Below are 22,509 nucleotides of genomic sequence, written 5' to 3'. Positions count from 1 at the left end.
TGGGCCCGCTGGATTTCATCTGCCCAGTTCCAGCCTGGCAAATCTACAAATGCTTGCTTAAAGAGCTTGATAACAAATGCCCTCATATCTGTCCCTTCGACCCCCTCCTGTACCCCCAAAATCCGAAGATTATTACGTCTGACGGATCTCCAGGTCCTCCAGCTTCCACTGGATATCTGTTATTTGGGCACTCTGGGCATCTACTTTATTTGAAGCTGCTGCTGACTCTGTCTCAGTTGAAACTACTCTCTCCTCTAGATTAGAAACTCGATCACCCAAGTTAGCGCAAACTTTGGACAGTTTCCTCATAGCTCCTTGCATCTTTCTGACAGCAGCCTGTGCCTTGCGGCTGTCCAGTCGAGTTTCTTCCCTATGAGCTAGGATCTCCTTGTGTATCACCTCGAGGAGGGACATCTGTGCAGCTTCTCCATGCGGGCTCCCAACTAGTGGGGTGGCTGACGAATGATCCCAGCTAAGATCTTGCGCTTTGACTCCGACAGGCGGTTTGGCAGAGGATATAAGTGTCCCAATATCATGCTCAGGTTTGCTTTCGGAGTCCAGATTGCTTCCTTCCTGTTCATAACTGTCTCCATCGTCCGACCACTCGCCTCCTTCTGAGACTGAAAAGAAGCACTCACTGGGAGGCTTATCCTTGTCATTTAACTTCTCAGCCACCATATTTATTGTATTCTCAGCCAGCGGGGTCCCCTGGGATAGAGCTGTTCCTAACTCAGGCTTATTCTGCTCCTCTAGACTAGGATTTGCGGGTACTAGGCCTTCTCCCACTCCCCCTGAGATCACCGGGGTTTCTTTCTGCAGAGGCAGGGCATTATACTGCTCATCGTTCTTCAGATCTGCCTTTACTAGGCTCAAAAGGGTGTCAGGCGCTGGTCCTTGTGAGGGAGATGGTGCTTCTGCCGGCTCCCCCCCTTCAGCATTAATATCTGCTGGTACCTCCACAGCACCCATCTCCTGCCCCTTTTTACCCAGCAAAACATCCGCTTTATGGTCCTTCTCCTTGCCTATTTTTGCAAAAATGTCAGAGATAGGAGACCCTGTCTGTTTGGTTTTGGCAGCAAGCTGATTCTTCCTTACCGGTGTCTGCTTTCTTTGCCGGCTGTCTTCCTCCTCTGTTTCAGCCGCTGCCTCTGCAGCAGCTTTTCTTTTCAAGGCTGCTTTGGAGCTCGAGACCGCTTTTGGAGCCATATCTTCACTTCGCCCTTCATTATCCTTTTTGCGAAGGCTCTCTGAGGCTTGGACACCTTGGTTGGTTGCAGGTTCCGCCGTCGCCGCAGCAGCCCGCACTTTGCACAACGAGCTCCGCGAGGTTCGCGAAGGCACCCGACTCCTCCCCTTCACCTGAGCCCTGCCTCCGGCCGCCAGCACTCTCACGGCCAGCGTCGGCTCCCGCAGCAACCTCCCTATGGCTCCGTGGCAGGTATGGGGCAGTAACATGGAAGCTCGCCGCTTTCCCGATGTCAATATCGAAAACTCCGAGAGAATACTCTTCTGATCCCTTTGCGGTAGCATGGTGTCATTTCTCCGGCTTTTCAGGGCAGCACACGCATCCCCACTGCTTCTCGCTCCCGGCCGTTCTACACGGCCGCCATCTTGCCCCTATTTCAAGGGAAAATGTCTAAGTTTCCTGCGATCCACTTACACAAAATTCTGAATATGAAGTGCTTGTTTTTAAAATAAATTTAAATGGGGGGGGGGCGGGGGGGACCTTTAATGGAATATTACTGTACCAAGCTCCCATTACAAATTTTCACTTCCTATAAGTATTAGGCACCTACTTAAACTCCATTTAAGACCACAAATGTCACTATTCTTGGTGACTTCAGTTATCACCTAGAAAATTCTAATGACTCAGAGGTCAATAATCTAGTAGATTACATGTCTTCTTTTGGGCTTAAGCAAATAGTTATATCTCGCATGAGGCCAGACACCCTCTTGATGGGATCTTTACAGACCAACTATCCCTCCATTTCCAGGAGGCTTTACCTCTAGTATCGTTTGACCACCACGCCATACTATTCAATTTTCCCTCCTCTAACCTGGCCAGCTCTACTGCCTCTCCTCCACCGCCATTTACAACGTAGCCTTGGCACAAAAATGACTCTGCCAGGTTAATGAACTCTCGATCTGCTTCTGACTCCAATCGGATAACAGGCATTGAAAGGATGGCAGAAAATTACCATTCTTGGCTATCTAAAGCCATAAATAATCTAGCCACAACAACTAGCCAATGTAACAAGCATTGGCATAGCCAGTAGGTCTCGCTTTTGGGACCTTATAAGTATATAGTTATGCAGCACAATATCCTTGGTCCAACATCAACTGTTGCATGGTTAAACACATAAGGTCCCAAAGGCGAGACCTATTGGCAATGCCAATGTTTGTTCACCTTGTGACCTACTGGAGGTCTATTATTGTGTCCTAAAACATCGTGGCAAATGCAGAACCCACTGGAGGGTAAACATTAATAACAAGCATTTGCAATGCAATAGGTCTCGCATTAGGAAAGTTTGAGCTATTGATATTGTAAATGACAACATTTTTATGTATGTGTTGGTTTTGAAAATTGCGAAATTAATAGCTTTTTCATTTACAATGCCAATAGTTTTAACTTTTGCAAACGTGACACCTATAGCATTTGTAATGCAATATGTTTTGTATTTACATGACTTAGATGTATTAACATTACAAATAACAATGGCTTTTATTTTTTGCAATAATTAATACTTAAATAAAAGTTACTGTAATTTATAATGGCAATAGCTTACATTTTTGTAAATAACTTTTGGGAAGATTATGTTCAGTGTATTTTAATGTGATTAAAATCCAAGAAAAGAAGTGAAATATTAACATCTTTTTGTGACATTTGTAATAAAGCTTGAAACATTGAGAGAACATTTTAGAACCAGTTGTTGTCGAATGGTTGCACAGAGTGATGCTGTGGCGTTCACTGGTGCTGAGTGATGCTGTGGCGTTCACTGGTGCTGAGTGGTGCTGTGGCGTTCACTGGTGCTGAGTGGTGCTGTGGCCTTCAGTGGTGCTGAGCGATGCTGTGGCCTTCAGTGGTGCTGAGTGGTGCTGTGGTGGTGCCGAGTGATAATGTGATGGTGCTGAGTGATAATGTGATGGTGCTGAGTGATAATGTGATGGTGCTGAGTGATAATGTGGTGGTGCTGAGTGATAATGTGGTGGTGCTGAGTGATAATGTGGTAGTGCTGAGTGATAATGTGGTGGTGCTGAGAGATAATGTGGTGGTGCTGAGAGATAATGTGGTGGTGCTGAGAGATAATGTGGTGGTGCTGAGTGATAATGTGGTGGTGCTGAGTGATAATGTGGTGGTGCTGAGTGATAATGTGGTGGTGCTGAGTGGTGCTGTGGTGGTGCTGAGTGGTGCTGTGGTGGTGCTGAGTGGTGCTGTGGTGGTGCTGAGTGGTGCTGTGGTGGTGCTGAGTGGTGCTGAGTGATGCTGTGGTGGTGCTGAGTGATGCTGGGGTGGTGCAATATCCAGTGCCACTTTTTATATCACTTTGTGCTACACTGTACTTGGCTGAAAATTAAATGGGAAAGAGTTTGTTTGTTTCCTTACCTACTCAAAAGGCAGTTTATTCCAAAAATTCAAAATTTTGGAATAAAAAACATAGATCCAAAGTCCAGACAACTCAAAATGAGAGCCTTGTAAGAGAAGTAGTACAGAGGCAAAGGGATGTTTTTATTGTAACTAAAGTTGCAAACCTGAAGAGCACACTTAATAAATGCAATAAAAGCACATTCATTCCTAAAATAAACTACTGTGCAGCATATTTAGAACAATGTGAAACGAGTGATAAGAAAAAACACAACCAGGTAGGGATGAAAGCAGTAGCCTTACCAGAAGTATGTCTCAGAAAGACAGCACAAAAACTCTTTTGTACATACGCTGATTTTACTTTCTTAATTAGTTATGACGAGCATTCACCTAAAGCACAATTCGTTGGCCTTGGGACAAGATCTATTGTGTTTTTATTAGAGGACAGGGTCCCCACGAAGAACATTACAGCTCCTGTGAAGCATGCCAAAGAATGTTCCCTAGAGAGACACCCACCCTGTGACGTTCCAGAGCCATTTATTAGACAACCGTTAACTAGGCTTTGAAGTGTTGAAAAAGCAAACTACTGGCTTTTGAGAGACTTGGGGCAACAGCACAGTTTTTTGTGACAGTTTAGCGCTTTACAAATCAGAAACGAACGCATGCTTAATTAAATAAACTGTGAACGTTTGCACACCGTGGTAAGCTCTGATTTCCAACTTTAAATTTACTAGGATTGCATATCTAAGTGCGGCATGCATCGCGCCAGATAATAGAACAAAGGGCCACGCGGTCACCCTGGCTCTGCACACCCCCAGGTCTCCTGTGAGAACGAGGCGCAAGAGCCCTGCACACTCTAAGGCAGCGCGAGGCCAGACTCTGGGGGGGTGGGAGGGGGGATGCGAGCTACGGGAAGGAAACATATCACAAAGGCGGCCGTGGTTGTAACATGGTCATCATAATTGTATGCAAGTATTTTAATTTAAAAAATGAAAGCATGGTAGTCATAATTGCATGCAGCTGAAGCCCCTGAACATAACATAAAGCGAGGGGTGCAAAGTGCTGGCAAAAAAAAAGCCATTCCACTTGCACATAAGAAAACAAAGGTGCGATAACCATTATTAAAGGTGAAGCCCAAAAACATAAGAAAAAGCGCGGCATGCATCGCACCAGATAAAATAACAAAGGGCCACACGGTCAACCTGGCTTTGCACACCTACAGGTCTCCTGTGAGAATGAGGCGCAAGAGTCCTGCAGCACTAGAAGGCAGCGCGAGGCTGGACTCTCGGGGGATGGGGTGGAGGGGGAGTAGCGAGCTACGGGAAGACAACATCCCAAGGGGCGGGGTATAACCGTGCAGGAGACTGCCAAGCTTAATTAGCTTTCAAGATAGTCGTTAATATGATGTGACGATTTGTTAGTTAATATTTGCTGATCAGCACAAGTCGTGCCGGTGCAAGATAGAACTAATAATGAACAAGCCATTGGGTGCTAGCACGGTCTTGTGCTAAATAAGAAAAACGTGTTCTGTCTTGGGTGTGATATCTGCCGATAAAGCTTTGCCAAAAGGCGATTTTAGTGAAACGCTTTTGCGGCATGACCGTGCTTCTAACGACATGCCTTTTAAAACCATAATTTGTAAACTCGGGGAAATACCTTGACACTTTTTAGTACCCAGAGGGCATTGTTTCGGATGACGATCCAAGCGTGAGTCACTCATTTTCATACTGTTAATAACCCTGCTTATCCTGTCAAAGCATCTGCTACTGTATAATAGATACCATGCCCTCCTTCTATGTTCGAACCAACCGTGTGCATTTCTAGACTGCCGCTTTTTCTCACTCTGGACTCTTGTCGAACTTTCTTTTTTAGCTATGCTTGGGAGTAGACGAACGTGCCTTTAAGGTTTTTTAGTTAATGTTGAAACCACGTATTAATGCCCAAGTTCTGCAGGACACGTTTGCATTGTTCTGTCAGATGTACGGAGGGGGTGGGCAGGCTGATTAGCTGCGGAGCGGATCTCTTTGAAGTAGCTCACGGCCTTGAGGCCGTGAAAATTAAAGCAATTAGGGCGGAGGTGGGAGGGAGGCTGATAGGCAGAAGGCTCGTGGCAGATGTCAGATTAGAGGGAGGGGGTGGGCTGCCTGCAACTCGAGAGACCATATGGAGAGGGAAGGGGGTGGGCTGCCTGCTGGGAGAAGCTTGTGTGAGGGAGACTGGGCTGCCTTTGATGATCGAATGCAAGCTTGTGCACGAGGAGCTTGTGGTCTCGTGATTCACGTGAACTGTTGGAAATCCTCATCGTAAAAAGTCAAATTTGTGGTTTGGTTGCAATAGGTCTCTCTGCGAGACCTAAAAATGAACTACATGTCCCAGTGTGCAACGGAAATACATACCATTGTGGGAGGCACACCGGAAGCCTATAAATCAATGAGCATACAGGGGACTGTGTTCGTCAGGTACGGCTGCATTTTCACATTTTACCCTGGATGAATAAACATGAGGCTTCGAAACGCGCAGGCATCAGGACTTTTAAAAAACGAGGTGAAATGCTTTCTTTTGCAAATAAAAGTTTGAACTTCGCTGCGTCCTTGCAAAGGGGCAAAACTTGGAAAAATATATATATCTCAATCCTGGATCACCATAGCCACGACGAAAATCTGGTACGGACCACAGCGTGATGTTTCAAAGTGCAGTGCTTTTATTGCAGAAGAAAGTATCAGCATCAAACAATGTAGTGGCAAGTGCCCAGCATCAAACAATGTAGTGGCAAGTGACCGCGTTTCCACGGTCTTGATCACATGATGCTCTGGACCTATTACAACCCTTAAATAGTGTCAAAGACTTTGGTTGACGAGTTTCAGCCATACCATATGTATATATTAGGTAAATGTACTATCGATATTCATTTTGCCAATAAAAATTAGCAGTTGATTGACTTACTATTTTATTGTTGTTGTAATTCCTCGTATAGAAAGTCTAACCATAAGGATACTAAGCCTGCATTAAGACTGCACACAATTGTCTCAGATGTAAGTGATCCATCACTGGTAGTATGTATTTACCTTATAGCATGTAAACTTATCAATATGCACCATGCATAAATACTTAGTTCGTTTGAAATCCTCAAATTGATCATGGTTTTTATGTGAGAATCCAGTAGTGATCACTAACTTCATACATATATTTTCAATACTCCACTCAAATTTCCCCATGCTGGCATGTCAACTCCACTCTCTAACCTCCCTTCCCACTATAATTTACTCACTAGTCCAATTTTCCTCATATTAAATATGAAAAGAGATGTGACAAAAATAGACATTTAGAACTGACACAGAGGTGTACCATGCCCTGATTTACTCTCAGTCTAAGAACGGTATCCATTTCTTTTTAATATTTTTTTTCACTTTTGGTTTTTGGCAAAAGGTTGACGGGCAGAAGTTGCTTTTTGTACTAACAGAGCAAATCTATTTGTGGGGGCTAACAACTGATTGATTTGTAGAATTCTTTTTTTTTTTTTTTAACCAGGTCTAGATAGCCCATTTATCTCTTACTTGTATTCCTCTTCATCCCTGCCATATCCTGTTGATGCAATTCAAGTCCTGTAGAATATATCCCTGAGGATAGTTCACTTTCAGAGTATCGGATTACAAATCTCACCTCCCTCCCTCCAATTGGATGCTGTTAGAAACTGTGTGCCCCAAGGTGCCTCTAGCCCTTAAACAGACAGGTGCAATTGACAGTTTACTATAGAATCTATGCATTAATGTCCGTGTATAAGAAATGCCATGCAGTTTAAATGTTTCACTTTCTATTTTTTCCCCTTCCTAGCGGACACACCAATCTCCTTCTTTGATTTTGTGATTGATCCAGAGTCGTTTCCTCGTACTGTGGAGAACATCTTTCATGTGTCTTTTCTTATACGGGTGAGAATGCATTGCTTGCTACGTGCAATGGAATCGCAACTGTTTCAATGCTCTATAGGTTATAGGTTTTTCTTGAAAGTATCCAATATGTTATGAGTCCTTTTAGTATAACTGTGTATGGTGATAATTGTCAAAAGTTTAGTATTTGGGTGAGAATGTGCTGCCACTATACTCAACAGATTAAGTGACTTAATTCTAATTTATTAAATCACTAGTAGCAATGTTGATCTTTTGAACTTTTCACAATCGCTTAAGATTTAGGAATATTTTGTGCAGTTCTGTATTAATTAATTAATAAAGCGAGGTACTGTATTACTTGTTCCTGATTGTTTCCTCTTAAGATGGTTGTTAAACCAAGCGTGGTAAACCCAGTTTTTTTTTTTATTCCTGGGACATGTAACTTTCGACTTTAACATTAATTTCTGAAAGGAGAACTTTCTGCGTATCCTCTTCTCAGTATTTGTATCTGTTTAATGACAAGCTACCAGATATGTAGCCTTGTTTTGGCTATATGTGGAAAGCTGAGCAGATGACAAGTCTTGCAAGGAATGCTGTGTAGCTCTTTCAGTCTGCTTCATATTCAGGTCCTCATATGTTCAGTTATGGTTTCCCTGATTGGCTCATTGTCAGTTTTACTCAAAAGAACACTTTCTTCTGCATTCTATTTTAACTTTAAATATTGTGTTTCACCTAAATTGAATTTTCAGTTTTGCTGATAACTAATTTACTGTTGTGTTTAGGATGGCCTAGCAAGGATAAAACTTGACCAAGACAAACTCCCTGTTATAGGTAAGACAAGTCTGTTCTGTGTGGCACATAATGATTGGGTGAGTAGGGACTAGATGACAATAATGAGCACAGAAGATTAATGTAGCACTAACGAGTGTCTGCATGGCGGAAGTCATAGGCATTTCTTGCCAAATTATGTAACTAAAGTCCCTTTAATTGCATCACCTGCCTAGTTGGCCTGGTTCATTAACGTGGTGTTCTCCTGTTTGGGTGCTGCGATTAACCGTAGTAGGAACTTAGTTCACCCTTTTATAGGCCATGATTGTCTAGCTACAAAGCTGTGCCAGAGAACACATGTAAAGGTGCCGCTCTGCACAGTCTGATTTGTTACCTTTATATGGGCTGATTGGTAGCTTGATTGCAAGAGTGTCTCATTTACACAAACCGTCCCATTTAATGCCGTATACCTAACTGGAGTCTTAAGAGATTATTAGACTTTCTTAAGGGTTTTCTGTCTAATGTTTTTAGGTCTTTATTTAGTTGTCATGTGGAGCTTGAGCTACCTTTTCCAAAGGAGCATTGAACTACTCCTCCACATTAGTCATTGGCAACTGTCGCTCTCACCAGGCATTGATTGATCAATAGGTCTCTCTTTTCATTAAGTTAAAGCCAGTTGCTTTGCTATACAATCCCATTAGCAAAGCAAATGGCATCAAAGGCGAGACCTATTGCATTTTCAATGCTTGTTCCTTCTTGAACCCATTGCCTGATGTCTAGGGATCATAGAACTTTTGGAGAAACACTGAGGACTGCTGTTTGGAGAACCCACTGGAATATGTGGACATTGGTTCAGATTATGAAAAACGAGGGATTGCTGCACATGTTTTTATACAAAAAACATTTCCCCAAAGAAACCGTGATGTTGTACAGCTATTTCCTGCAGGGTCATGGTCATTGCCTTGTCTCGGAGGGAAAAAACACATGCACTTCCACCTCATAGCAGCCGTTTTTGTGTTTTTATACATCAGATACTTTGTTGATTTTTTTTTATTTACTTCTAAAGACCCATTTAAATGAGAAAAAAAAATGTGGAATGTCTACCAATTCCTTCATCACATGTTTCGCAGGTATGTCATTCAATCATTAAACTGTTTTATTTGTAACTGGATTAGTTCGATAAAGCGGCCGTGTATTTCTTAAATGTAATGTTTTGGATTGCAGTCCATGCTTCTTATGCAATAAGCTTTTTGGAAGCTTAGTCACTGTTCCATTGGCAATAGCAACTTTAATATACTACATTCTTCACTTTAATAAGTACACCTCCCACCCTGCACACAGATAGGAATGATCCTCGCCTTGCTCTCACACAGACATATCCAGGAGTCTCACCTGGCACTCCTCTTTCCCTGCAGGCATAGAGACACTCTTCACCCTGCAACTACACACATTCCCCTCACTCTGCAGTATCATAGGTACAATGCCCACCCTGTATTCACATAGGCACACTGTTTACTTAGTCATGTTGCTCACCCATGACACAATCACCCAAGCAAACGTCATGTAAATCCCTCTCCGGGCTTTCCTCATATAAACAGACACCTCTCCTGGACACACACAGGCACACACATATTCTCGTGCTCATACACTCTCACAGGCACACATGTTCTTCGTGCTCACCGACTCGTGCACTCATTGACAGCACCATAGGAGTCCCCCAGGTGTGAAGAGGTGTAGAAGGGTCACCTAGTGGAGTAGCAGCTGGAGAAGACTGGAACAACACTGCAGCATGACTGGAGTCTGAGAACACAGAGGTGGTGAAGGATGTCCTAAAGGAGGAACAGGTGATAGCAGGCGAGGATGGGGACAAGCAGTCAGCATAACTAGAGTCTCACGTGTTCCCAGAGTTGGGGGGAGGGAGACCCAGCAGAGGACGATAAGGTGGATCAGGAGAGGAACAGAATAACGGGGGCCAGGATGAGGGAGTTTGTTTCGCGCCCATAGGTGGGAGGGACAGCAAGAGAGCAGGGCCTAGATTCTGCTGGGCCCTCAAAGGTGGGGGAGCAGGGGACAGCAGAAGAGCAAAAGATACCTAAGAAGCAGCACAGAGCCTTGAGCAGACGATTGTCTCTCTAGCAGACCTGTCTCTCTCTTGCGGATCCTGTATCGAATTGTTGATTAGCTTCTGCAGCACCGGTGTAAAGGAGCAAATAGTAACCCTCTCCCCCAACATCCCCCTCCACATCCCCTCTTACCTGGCATAAACTTAACCTATTAAGGAAATGGTGCAGGTGGGGCATAGGTCTGAGGAAAAGACTACCTCTGACCCATAGATGTTATGTTTTTATTGAACTTCAAATCTTTTATGAATTTGCATATAAATATGAATAAAGATTTTTGACTACCTCTGACCCATTTGATGAGTTGCTGCAGCATTGAGGGTTTCCTTTTGTGCACACCAACAGTTCACTGCAATTGAAAACTGCTGCAAGATGAGTGGAAACCTGGCATCCCCACCCATGAGCCAGTGGGGTGTAATAATCATTGAATTTTCAATACCAGCACAAAACATTTGCCCAAGCAATGCTGTACTCTTTAAAACCAATATATGTGACGTTCCAAAACCCATCGGACACTGCTTTCAAACGTGGTGGCTAGTTTACGTGTGGGGAAACCCCACAAGACCCTGTAGGAGTGCAGCCAGCACTCTTGTTTTATGGGCAACCATGTGAAAATTCCACTTATTAAAATGCTGTACTTCATGTACCCAACATGTAGGTGGATCCAAAGCCCTTCTCTCACACTGCTATTCATTATATTCAATTTGTGGTAGCCATCTTGGGTGAGCGGAGTTCCTCAAGAATCCGCATGCCTGCAAAAGCACTTTTTTGGGTGGCATCGCACAATTTCTATTTAATAAAATGTTCTAAGTTAATCATTACTTGGGAAGACCCAAGCCACTCTCTCAGAGTATCTTAAAGCTCTTTTTCTATTGATCACATGAGGCTTGGCAACAGCTGCACTGTTAAGCCTGACCCAAAGATGTGTGCTTACCTATAATAATGCTAAGGCAGAAGTAACTGGAGACATTCCAAAGCATGGCAGGCTACCATTAATTTGTTTTCCAGGGTAGTACGGTACTGAAAATATTTTTTTAGGCTCTGGTGAATGCAAGTGCCTTACCTTGACCCTGCTGGGTGCCCTAGTACATCTGACTATCCAAGAAGTTTGATTAAGGGCTTAGTAAATTACCTTACTGTTTAATGGAAGGATGCCACATACTGCCTCTTGCCTTCTTTCCCGTTCTCTCGGTCATGGTCGATTACCAGGCACCTCTCCTACTAACAGAGGTTTTATCTGTGTAATGTTGATCCTAGTTCAGTCTACTTTATAGAGAAGCATTCTCTTTTATTCTAAATATACTCCGCATATATTCTCAACCCTTCCACTTTCAGGTCAGAATTGTTTCTGTAGTGCATCTTGTAAAGCTTTTATGTATAATGTTCTCTTGCTGTTAGCTTACAAAGATTTTTTTTTATCGAAATGATTCATGAATTTTGGCTAGAGGGTGTTAGGACACGTTTGGTTAACTGATATAAACGTTCTATGGTGCAGTCTCCCAGAAAGTGTTCTATCTTTGCAGTTACTGGTTTGTAGGTGGATAGGGCTGAGTTGGGCTCAGTTTTCACACAAGAAATTGTCTAAAATGCACTGTTGTATATAGAATGGAGTGACTTCCTGAATTGGGCATACAAGAACGGTTTGCTGGTTTGAAGACAAATTTCCTCTTATGTTTGAGGTTGCCACAGAAAAAAGATCAAGTGGTTTGACATTGAAATTAGATAGATTACATGTAACTGCCTGTGTAATTGGCTATTGTGTTGGGTTAAGCGGAGAGTATAATGATGGGTATAAGGCAATATCCAGTTTAATGGGTATTAGAATAGGAAGGGCGCAGCCTTAATTATCCTTCATTGGTTTACAATATACTCTTGTCTAGAGTCTTCTATGATGTTGGAGGGAGTCACCAGTCTGTCTTAGTTTTTTCCATTATGTGTGGTGTCTCAGTGCAAGTGTTAGAAGGAGGAACCATCTGGTTTGATGACCTGTTACTTTGTGTGCTGTGGTGTCCGTTTGAATGGGGCTTGCCTGTCTTGGTGGCTTACAGTCGGTATGGTAGAATTATGTTATGGGGGCTCTGCTGTTGGTCTGTGATCTAAGAGGAAAGGAGCAGTTGGTTTGATGATCACAAGGATAATAATTCAGTTATGTACGGTTTTATATCACACTTTTGGCTTTTCTATTTTTCTTCTACTTCAAATAGAACCTTTGAAACAAGACGAAGAGAAAGAAGCCAATCAGGATAATAGAGAGCGGAATCAGGGGGTCATAGCTCTGAGCCCCCAGGACTGGAGGGTAAGCATCAGCATCTTTATTGTGAAGTGTATCCTAGGATCTTAAAATACCTTGCTATAGAAGTAAAAGAATGGTAATTTAGGCATCTTCAGTCCAATCTTTAAGTAGATATGCAAACGATTTCAACAAGCTGTACTAAACCGCTATCACAGCCAATCCCTACTCCCTAAAATTACTGGTGATTACTATTTCACCAAGCTGTGAAAACGAGGATCTTCTTCTCATGACTGATTTTCTTTTTTGTATCCTGTTTTAAAGATGAATCCAGTTGTTCGAATATTATTCTACTCCTTCTCTGATGCAGGTTTATGAATATATTTTGTTTTCCACAACATTGTGCCTTTTATTTTCTTTGTTACACTAATTGTGTATTTGGGTATTTATTTAGACATTTATTTATAAAATAAAATGACTTTGCCTACAGATTTTGTAAGTCAAATGTATGCATCAGAATCTCAGAATTCTAAGATTGAATGTTTGGCCCTTGGAGGGAAGAGTAGAGTAGATGTAAGTGAGGGAACAAGTAGGAAAGATAAACAGTTTTGATTAACAGAAGTGGAATTACAGATTTTCAACTCTTTGCAGAAGGGTTGGGTTAGATGCAGCTTCACAAGTAAGTTCATCAAACTGTGCGTCACTGAAAGAGAATGCTTAGTTCTAGATTTTTATCTTTCATAACCAGGTAGGTTTTATGACTTTTTGCTGACTGCATCAGGATCGAAGCCCTTAAGAAATATGTTGATTTTCTATGAAGACTTGCTGCTGGTGATGGCCTGGCTTGTGTATGATGGAATCAAGTTTCATTTCAAAAGTCTCACTGGGCAGGTGAAATGATGCTTGGATGGGTTTATACTAATCTGAGCATCTGATGGCTAAAATGAATTGGGCTGCTGAATAAAAAAAACACGTCCTATCATAACCGTTCAGCACTTGGATTACTGTCCCAAAACCATATGCCAGATATGAACACGTTCACCTTGCAGAACATAAAGTAAGATTAGATTAAAGGTTCTTCTTAGTTCGAGATTTGATAGCCCAAAATAGCAATCCAATTATTATGTCGGGGTAATGACAAAAACTATAGAGGTATTTAAAACTGTACTCTATCCTGACCTTGAAATTACCTCTTGTACACGAACCCAGACGAAATTCTAGTTTCTGTTGAGCCATTGTGGGAAACCTGTTTTCTAGAAACTTAATTCAGCAGAGATGTCCTCCTTAAATTAAAAAGCTTTAGCTTTGAAAATAGTTTTTCATATGCTCTGTGACTGTTGGCAGCTACAATTCTTGGAAAATGGAGTTTGGCATTGTTAATATCATGCTCTATGAGTTTTCTGTATCCGTTAGCCTTCTAACTCGTATGTTAGAGAACCCTCCTTCTTGGTTTACAACTTTGCACTTTTTAGGTCTCGCCTCTCAATGCACAAGCGCATTGAGCAGAGCGAGACTATAGCGTCTTAAACAGACTTTACCTAACTGGGCGATTTGGTGCTGTGCCCGTGGCTTTTAGTTCAATGCGCAAGCGCATTGACCTAAAATGCGCGTGCACATCATCAAATCGCCGTCTGTTCCCTCAGCTGCACTCCTCCCACACCTTTGAAGTGAAGCTTAGCTTCACTTCAAAGGCCCCTGCTGCGTCACACCCTCTCCCCGCTCCGCTCCCTCCCCTGCCTGCCGTGTCGCATTTCTCCTCCCCCCCCCCCTTCTCTGCCTTCCCTCCGTCTTGTTTTTAATTGTACTTTTACTACTTCCCCATCTACTTTTGTTTACGTTTAATACACCTGCCTATTCTATACTTTTCCACCTTTAGTTCATTCACTTTCCTTTTCTGTAATACCCATGTCTTGTAACCCCACTTTACTCTTTTAACTTTTACTACTTCCCCTAACCCATTTATTGCCCTTACTGAATTTACATGTTCCCCAACCTATACACCCTCCTCCTTGCATTTACACATTTTACTCCCTTCTATTTCTCTAACGAGCAGTTTTGTCCGGCTCAAGCTGACTTTCCTCGTGTTGGTCAAAATGACGGTCTAGGGCTTATTGGGCTGGTGGCATTAAGCATGATGGGACTTGTAATTAAATGCGTCACACTATAAATCTTTCCCCACAAGTCCGGAAGTCGCCCACGTGACATGGAGTCCGTTTTATGCGTTTCATTTCCATTCAGCTAGCTTGCATGGTATGGTGTTCATGTCTGCACCTGAGTTGTTCCAAATCGGCCACATCTCAGAGAAAATCGTGTCTTTTTATGTGGCGCTAGGAGGCCTGCAGCTGCTGTAGACGGCCAGATTACACCCAGCAGAACAACCACAAATCATCCATAATAGGCCTTCGACTGATTCTACCAAGATAACACATGGCGCTGGTTCCTCACGCGTTTCCCCCTTAACCGCTTACTCTGTGTTTAAGTCGGAGAATCCTATCAGGCTGGGCTCAAACAATTGACTTTCTCGAGACAACCTTCAGCTATCAAGGTCCGAGTTGAATGATAAGATTGTCTCTACGAGGTGCGCACACGGCAGAAACTAAAGCTGGGTTGGATGTCAGCCTCAGTAAAACTCCGGAGTGCTTAAAAGGCCTTCCCAGCGGGGGATACTGGCATCAAACAGGCCGACTGCCAACTTCCTTTCTGCAAATGAGCTCGGACTCTGGGGAGGAAAAGCAAACCTGCCCAACACTTCCTATACCACTTAACCTTTGACGCCGGCTTTAGTTACACTGGATTTGTCAGTACTGACTCAGTTCAAAGTGAACTCGCAGAACTATTTCCAAGAGTGCCGTGAGACAAAAGATATCCTTGATCACAGCCGTTGTTCTCCCCACTGGAAAATAATATTCAGTGGCCCCTCATCAAATTCTGCATGTGTGTTGGAAGGGGGCATTTTGTGCTACCCAACCCGCTCGTCATCAGTTCGTAGGGCTGTGTCATCAGCACTCTGGAGTGTTGGTGAAACATAGGAAACCAGGCACTCCTAGAACAGATCGTCCGAGGGTTCATATTTATAGTAAACTTGCCTCAGAGAAGCAGAATAAAGGCATAACCCAATCACCTCACAAAGTAACTAACGCCTCATTTTCGCAACTCGGTTTTAAGTACAGGCTAAAAAAAGAGCACACGTTCATGTAAAAATTGTATTTAAACACAGAAATCTGTTTAGACTAAACATTAGATTGGGGTGAGGAAAAATACAGTAGTGTATATATTCTCTCAAAAACTTCAGGACCAATACTGCGCTGTTGTCCAGACGATGACCCTGCTCTTATTTTAATGTTGAAACGTCGTTGATAGTCAGTGATGAAACACTTTCTTTTCAAAGTGAACAATGCTACCAAGGAGCTCTGAATTCTTTAATGCTTCATGAATAATTAAGCCTATTCCACTGGAACGAACGGTCATGAAATATTAACTCTGGCACTATGTAGACAGCCATTTTTACTTGATCACTTTTATCAGGTTTTTTTGTTCCACTTGCACAGTGTAATCACTTATACCACCAAGCACCGTTTTGTCCCACAATTTATACAATTCTGTAAATGTCAGTGCGTTATCACACAAATTGCTATAAAGTAACTCTTGCATTCACGGTCTCTTTGAAATACTTTGTACTGTATATGAATTGATTTTCATTAGATAGAACGTACAACTACCTCATTAATGATACGTATTTTGTTATTGATAGTACAAAGTGTGCAGAGGTGCTCTGCTGACTGTTACACCGCTGTGCGGCTCATGGCTGCCGGCGCAGCCTTACTACCCATTAACCGCCTGGCGCAGTCATTCTTGCACTCATGGGCCACGTAATTGTCCGTCTCGACTACAAATTGCCTCTCCCCGCAGGCCCATTCGCATAAATCCTGCAAGCTCGCCCAAACCTGCTCCAGAGTGCGCGAGCGCTCCGAGAGCCAATAATGGGTAAATCTCCACTAAATGCTTCCTTCAATTAAGGCAGGGAAAAAATAATAATCTCCCGGTTTTATGTCACAAAACATTAGCAAATGCTTAATCATTTGGGGGGAGCGGAATGGGGGGTCTTTTGGCAGGGACGCCGTGTTACACCATGACGCCAGAATGCAGGCTCGTGAAATTCATAGCGGGTTAGTGCACGTTTTGGTGATTCTCCTCCCCCCAGTGTACTTTTTTTTAGAACTTGTTTAATCACATTGACCTTTAACATTTCTCCCCGTTTGGTGATCTCCCTCTTAACACCAAAATCTACACTCCTCCCACCCCCACTTCCGGGTTAAGTAGAGTGCCCTTCGTCATCGGCCACCCGGGGTCAGCCTCTCCCGGATCCCCTCTATAGCCGCAGGGGCCACGGTGATCAGCCCACCTCTCCTCCTCCCCTGCAGCAGCTGATCTACCACTGCAGTTCACACCGCTCTGCAGGTAAAGCCCTTTAATGCCTTTGTGCATTTAGAGGTGACTCATTGGTTATGCAGCACTTTCCATTGTTAAGAAAACCAGCCTGAATGCTGTCCTTTTGACCACCAAAAACCCACCCAATTACAACGATTAAGCAGTTAAAAACGTTGTTTGCGCTTTGAAGGTGCTCTCCAGCATGTTCAAGAACTATGAATTCCTAAAGATTATTAACACCAGAAGGATCACTTCTGACATTTGATTGGTTTTTGCACTTCACTTTACTCATTCAGTACGGCTGTTGGATAGATTATTAGGTCTCGCCTATCCCGCTCACCCTCACACCCCCTCACTCACCCTCACACACCATCACACACCATCACAGCCCCCTCACACTCACACTCACACACCCTCACAACCCTCTCACCCGCACACCCCCTCACAACCCTCTCACCCTCACCCTCACACCCCCTCACTCACCCTCACCCTAACACACCCTCACTCACACTCACCCCTGCACCCTCACACCCCCTCACCCCCCTCACCCTCACACACCCCCTCACCCTCACACACCCCCTCACCCTCACACACCCCCTCACCCTCACACACCCCCTCACCCTCACACACCCCTTCCCCCTCACTCACCCTCTCACCCTCTCACCCTCTCACCCTCACACACCCTCACTCACACTCACCCTCAACCCCACACCCTCACACACCCTCACACCCCCTCTCCCTCCCTCCCTCACCCTCACACCCCCTCACCCCCCTCACCCCCCTCACCCTCACACCCCTTCACCCCCCTCACCCCCCTCACACCCCTCACTCACCCTCACTCACCCTCACACACCCTCACATCCCCTCACTCACCCTCACACCCCCTCAGCCTCACAACCCTCTCACCCTCACACCCTCACAACCCTCTCACCACTCAGTGCCACATAATTATATGCTTCATAATTACACTGCGCTCAACGCAACATACACTCCAAATACCACTCAGTGCCACCTAATTACACACCACATAATTACACTGCACTCAATGCAATATACACTCCAAATACCACTCAGTGCCACATAGTTACGCGCCACATAATTACACTGCACTCAATGCAACATACACTCCAAATAACACTCGGTGCCACATAATTACACGCCACATAATTACACTCTACTGAATGCAACACACACTCCACACAATACCACTCAGTGCCACATAATTATATGCTACATAATTACACTGCACTCAATGCAACATACACTCCAAATACCACTCAGTGCCACATAATTACACGCCACATAATTACACTGCACTGAATGCAACACACACTCCACACAATCTCAGTACCACATAATTATATGCTACATAATTACACTGCACTCAATGCAACATACACTCCAAATACCTCTCAGTGCCACATAAATATGCAACATAATTACACTGCACACAATGCAACATACACTCCAAGTACCACTCAGTGCCACATAATTACACGCCACATAATTACACTGCACTGAATGCAACATACACTCCAAATACTACCCATTGCCACATAATTAAACTCCACATAATTACTCTGCTCTCAATGCAACGTACATTCCAAATACCACTCAGTGCCACATAATTACACGCCACATATTTACACTGCACTCAATGCAACATGCACTCCAAATACCACTCAGTGCCACATAATTACACGCCACATAATTACACTGCACTCAATGCAACAGACACTCCACACAATACCACTCAGTGCCACATAATTATATGCTTCATAATTACACTGCGCTCAACGCAACATACACTCCAAATACCACTCAGTGCCACATAATTACATGCCACATAATTACACTGCACTCAATGCAACATACACTCCAAATACCACTCAGTGCCAAATAATTACACTGCACTCAATGCAAAATACATTCCAAATACCGCTCAGTGCCACATAATTACACGCCACATAATTACTCTGCACTCAATGCAACATACACTCCAAACAATACCATTCAGTGCCACATAATTACACGCCACACAATTACACTCTACTGAATACAACATACACTCCAAATACCACTCAGTGCCACCTAATTACACACCACATAACTACACTGCACTCAATGCAATATACACTCCAAATAACACTCAGTGCCACATAGTTACGCGCCACATAATTACACTGCACTCAATGCAAAATACATTCCAAATACCGCTCAGTGCCACATAATTACACGCCACATAATTACTCTGCACTCAATGCAACATACACTCCAAACAATACCATTCAGTGCCACATAATTACACGCCACACAATTACACTCTACTGAATACAACATACACTCCAAATACCACTCAGTGCCACCTAATTACACACCACATAACTACACTGCACTCAATGCAATATACACTCCAAATAACACTCAGTGCCACATAGTTACGCGCCACATAATTACACTGGACTCAATGCAACATACACTCCAAATTCCACTCAGAGCCACATAATTAAACACCACATAATTACACTCTACTGAATGCAACACACACTCCACACAATACCACTCAGTGCCACATAATTATATGCTTCATAATTACACTGCGCTCAACGCAACATACACTCCAAATACCACTCAGTGCCACATAATTACATGCCACATAATTACACTGCACTCAATGCAACATACACTCCAAATTCCACTCAGAGCCACATAATTAAACACCACATAATTACACTCTACTGAATGCAACACACACTCCACACAATACCACTCAGTGCCACATAATTATATGCTTCATAATTACACTGCGCTCAACGCAACATACACTCCAAATACCACTCAGTGCCACATAATTACATGCCACATAATTACACAGCACTCAATGCAACATACACTCCAAATACCACTCAGTGCCACATAATTACACGCCACATAATTTCACTGCACTCAATGCCACATACACTCCAAATACCACTCAGTGCCACATAATTACACTGCAATCAATGCAAAAAACATTCCAAATACCGCTCAGTGCCACATAATTACACGCCACATAATTACTCTGCACTCAATGCAACATACACTCCAAATACCACTCAGTGCCACATAATTACACAGCACTCAATGCAACATACACTCCAAATACCACTCAGTGCCACATAATTACACCCCACATAATTACAATGCACTCAATGCAACATACACTCCAAATACCACTCAGTGCCACATAGTTATATGCAGAAAGGTATAGGTGCCTTCAAGGGGATTTGTTTAACAAAATATAATTAAACGTGATTCAACTAACTCTTTAGGACAAGTCAATGGTCCTTTCAAGAATAAGGGCCATTGACCTGTCCTAAAGAGTTAGTTGAATCACGTTTAATTATATTTTGTTAAACAAATCCCCTTGAAGGCACCTATACCTTTCTACTTACTCACCCAAGCCCTCAAGGGTATTTTGGGTTGCTCACATAGTTATATGCAACATACACTCCAAATACCACTCAGTGCCACATAATTACACACCACATAATTACACTCTACTGAATGCAACACACACTCCCCATATTACCACTCGGTGCCACATAATTACACACCACATAATTACACTCTACTGAATGCAACACACACTCCCCATATTACCACTCGGTGCCACATAATTACACACCACATAATTACACTCCACTGAATGCAACACACACTCCCCATATTACCACTCGGTGCCACATAATTACACGGCACACAATTACACTCTACTGAATACAATATACACTCCCCATATTACCACTCAGTGCCATATAATTACATGCCTCATACTTGCACTCTACTCAATGCAACATAAATACACTTTATCTGTATCTATCTATCACCCTTCTATCTGTCTATCCCTCTATCACCCTCACTCTATCTATCGCTCTCCCTCTATCTATCGCCCTCACTCTATCTATCTATCGCCCTCACTCTATCTATCTATTGCATCTCCACAGCATCACTCAGCACCACCAGAGCATCACTCAGGGGTACCACAACATCACTATGCGCTACCACAGCATCACTGAACGCCACAGCATCACTTGTCGCCACCACAACATCACTCCACGCCACCACAGCATCAATCTTTGCAACCATTCAACAACTGGTTCAAATATGTTCTCTCAATGTTTCAAGCTTCATTACAAATGTCACAAAAATATGTTAATAGTTTACTTCTGTTCTTGGATTTTCATCACAATAAAATACAATGAACATAATCTTCACAAAAGTTATTTACAAAAGCTATTGCCATTATAAATTACAATAACTTTTAAGTATTAATTATTAAAAAAATAAAAGCCATTTTTATTTGTAATATCAATACATTTAAGTCACGTAACTACAACACATATTGCATTACAAATGCTATAGGTGTCACATTTGCGAAAGTAAAAACTATTGGCATTGTAAATGACAAAGCTATTCAATTCACTGTTTTCCAAACCAGCACATAAATAAAATATTTGTCATTTACAATACCAATAGCTCAAACTTTCTTAATGCATAGCTGCAAAATCGGCCCTGTAAAAAAATCGGCTGAAAAACGGCCCACCACCCAACATCCACTACAACCACCACCCCATCCACCACTACCACTACCACCACCACCGAATCCACCACCACATCCACCGCATCCACCACCACATCCAGCATCACCACCACATCCACCACCACATCCACCATCACCTCCACATCCACCATGACATCCACCGCCACATCCACCACCACATCCATCACATCCACCACCACCACCACCGCCACATCCATCGCCACCGCCACATCCACCACCACCGCCACATCCACCACCACCACCACATCCACCACCACCACCACATCCACCACCACTTCCACCACCATCGCATCCACCACCACCACCACATCCACCACCACTTCCACCACCATCGCATCCACCACCACCACCACCACATCCTCCACAACCACCACATCCTCCACAACCACCACATCCTCCACACCCACCACCACCACATCCACCACAACCACCACCACCGCATCCACCACCACCACCGCATCCACCATCACCACATCCACTAAACATAATCTTCACAAAAGTTATTTACAAACGTTTACCATTATAAATTACAATAACTTTTATTTAAGTATTAATTATTTACAAAATTAAAAGCCATTGTTATTTGTAATATCAAAACATCGAAGTCACGTAAATACAACCCACATTGCATTACAAATGCTATAGGTATCACATTTTCAAAAGTTAAAACTATGACATTGTAACTGACAAAGCTAATAATTTTGCTACTTTCAAAACCAACACATAAATAAAAAAAGTGTCATTTACAATACCAATAGCTCAAACTTTCCTAATGCGAGACCTATTGCATTTCCAATGCTTGTTTTCTAGTGTCACTGTTCTCCCGATCGCATTTCCTTCCTTGAACCAGTTAGTGACCGAGAATATCATTATGGTACAGCAGGTCTCTCTGA

General features: G+C 43.2%; 1 protein-coding gene across 1 annotated transcript in view; it reads left to right on the top strand.

Moving 5' to 3' along the window:
• NSMCE4A (NSE4A component of SMC5/6 complex) overlaps positions 1–22,509 on the top strand; it is a 221,158-nt gene that overhangs the window by 160,612 nt on the left and 38,037 nt on the right. The window contains exons 7-9 of the mRNA XM_086922955.1: positions 7,415–7,509; positions 8,250–8,298; positions 12,560–12,651. Of these exons, the coding sequence (XP_086779081.1) occupies positions 7,415–7,509; positions 8,250–8,298; positions 12,560–12,651 (236 nt within the window). The remainder of the gene's footprint in view (positions 1–7,414; positions 7,510–8,249; positions 8,299–12,559; positions 12,652–22,509) is intronic.

This window comes from Lissotriton vulgaris, chromosome 5 (assembly GCF_964263255.1).
Source record: "Lissotriton vulgaris chromosome 5, aLisVul1.2, whole genome shotgun sequence".
NCBI lineage: Eukaryota > Metazoa > Chordata > Amphibia > Caudata > Salamandridae > Lissotriton > Lissotriton vulgaris.
This window is presented reverse-complemented; position numbering and strand designations above follow the sequence as displayed.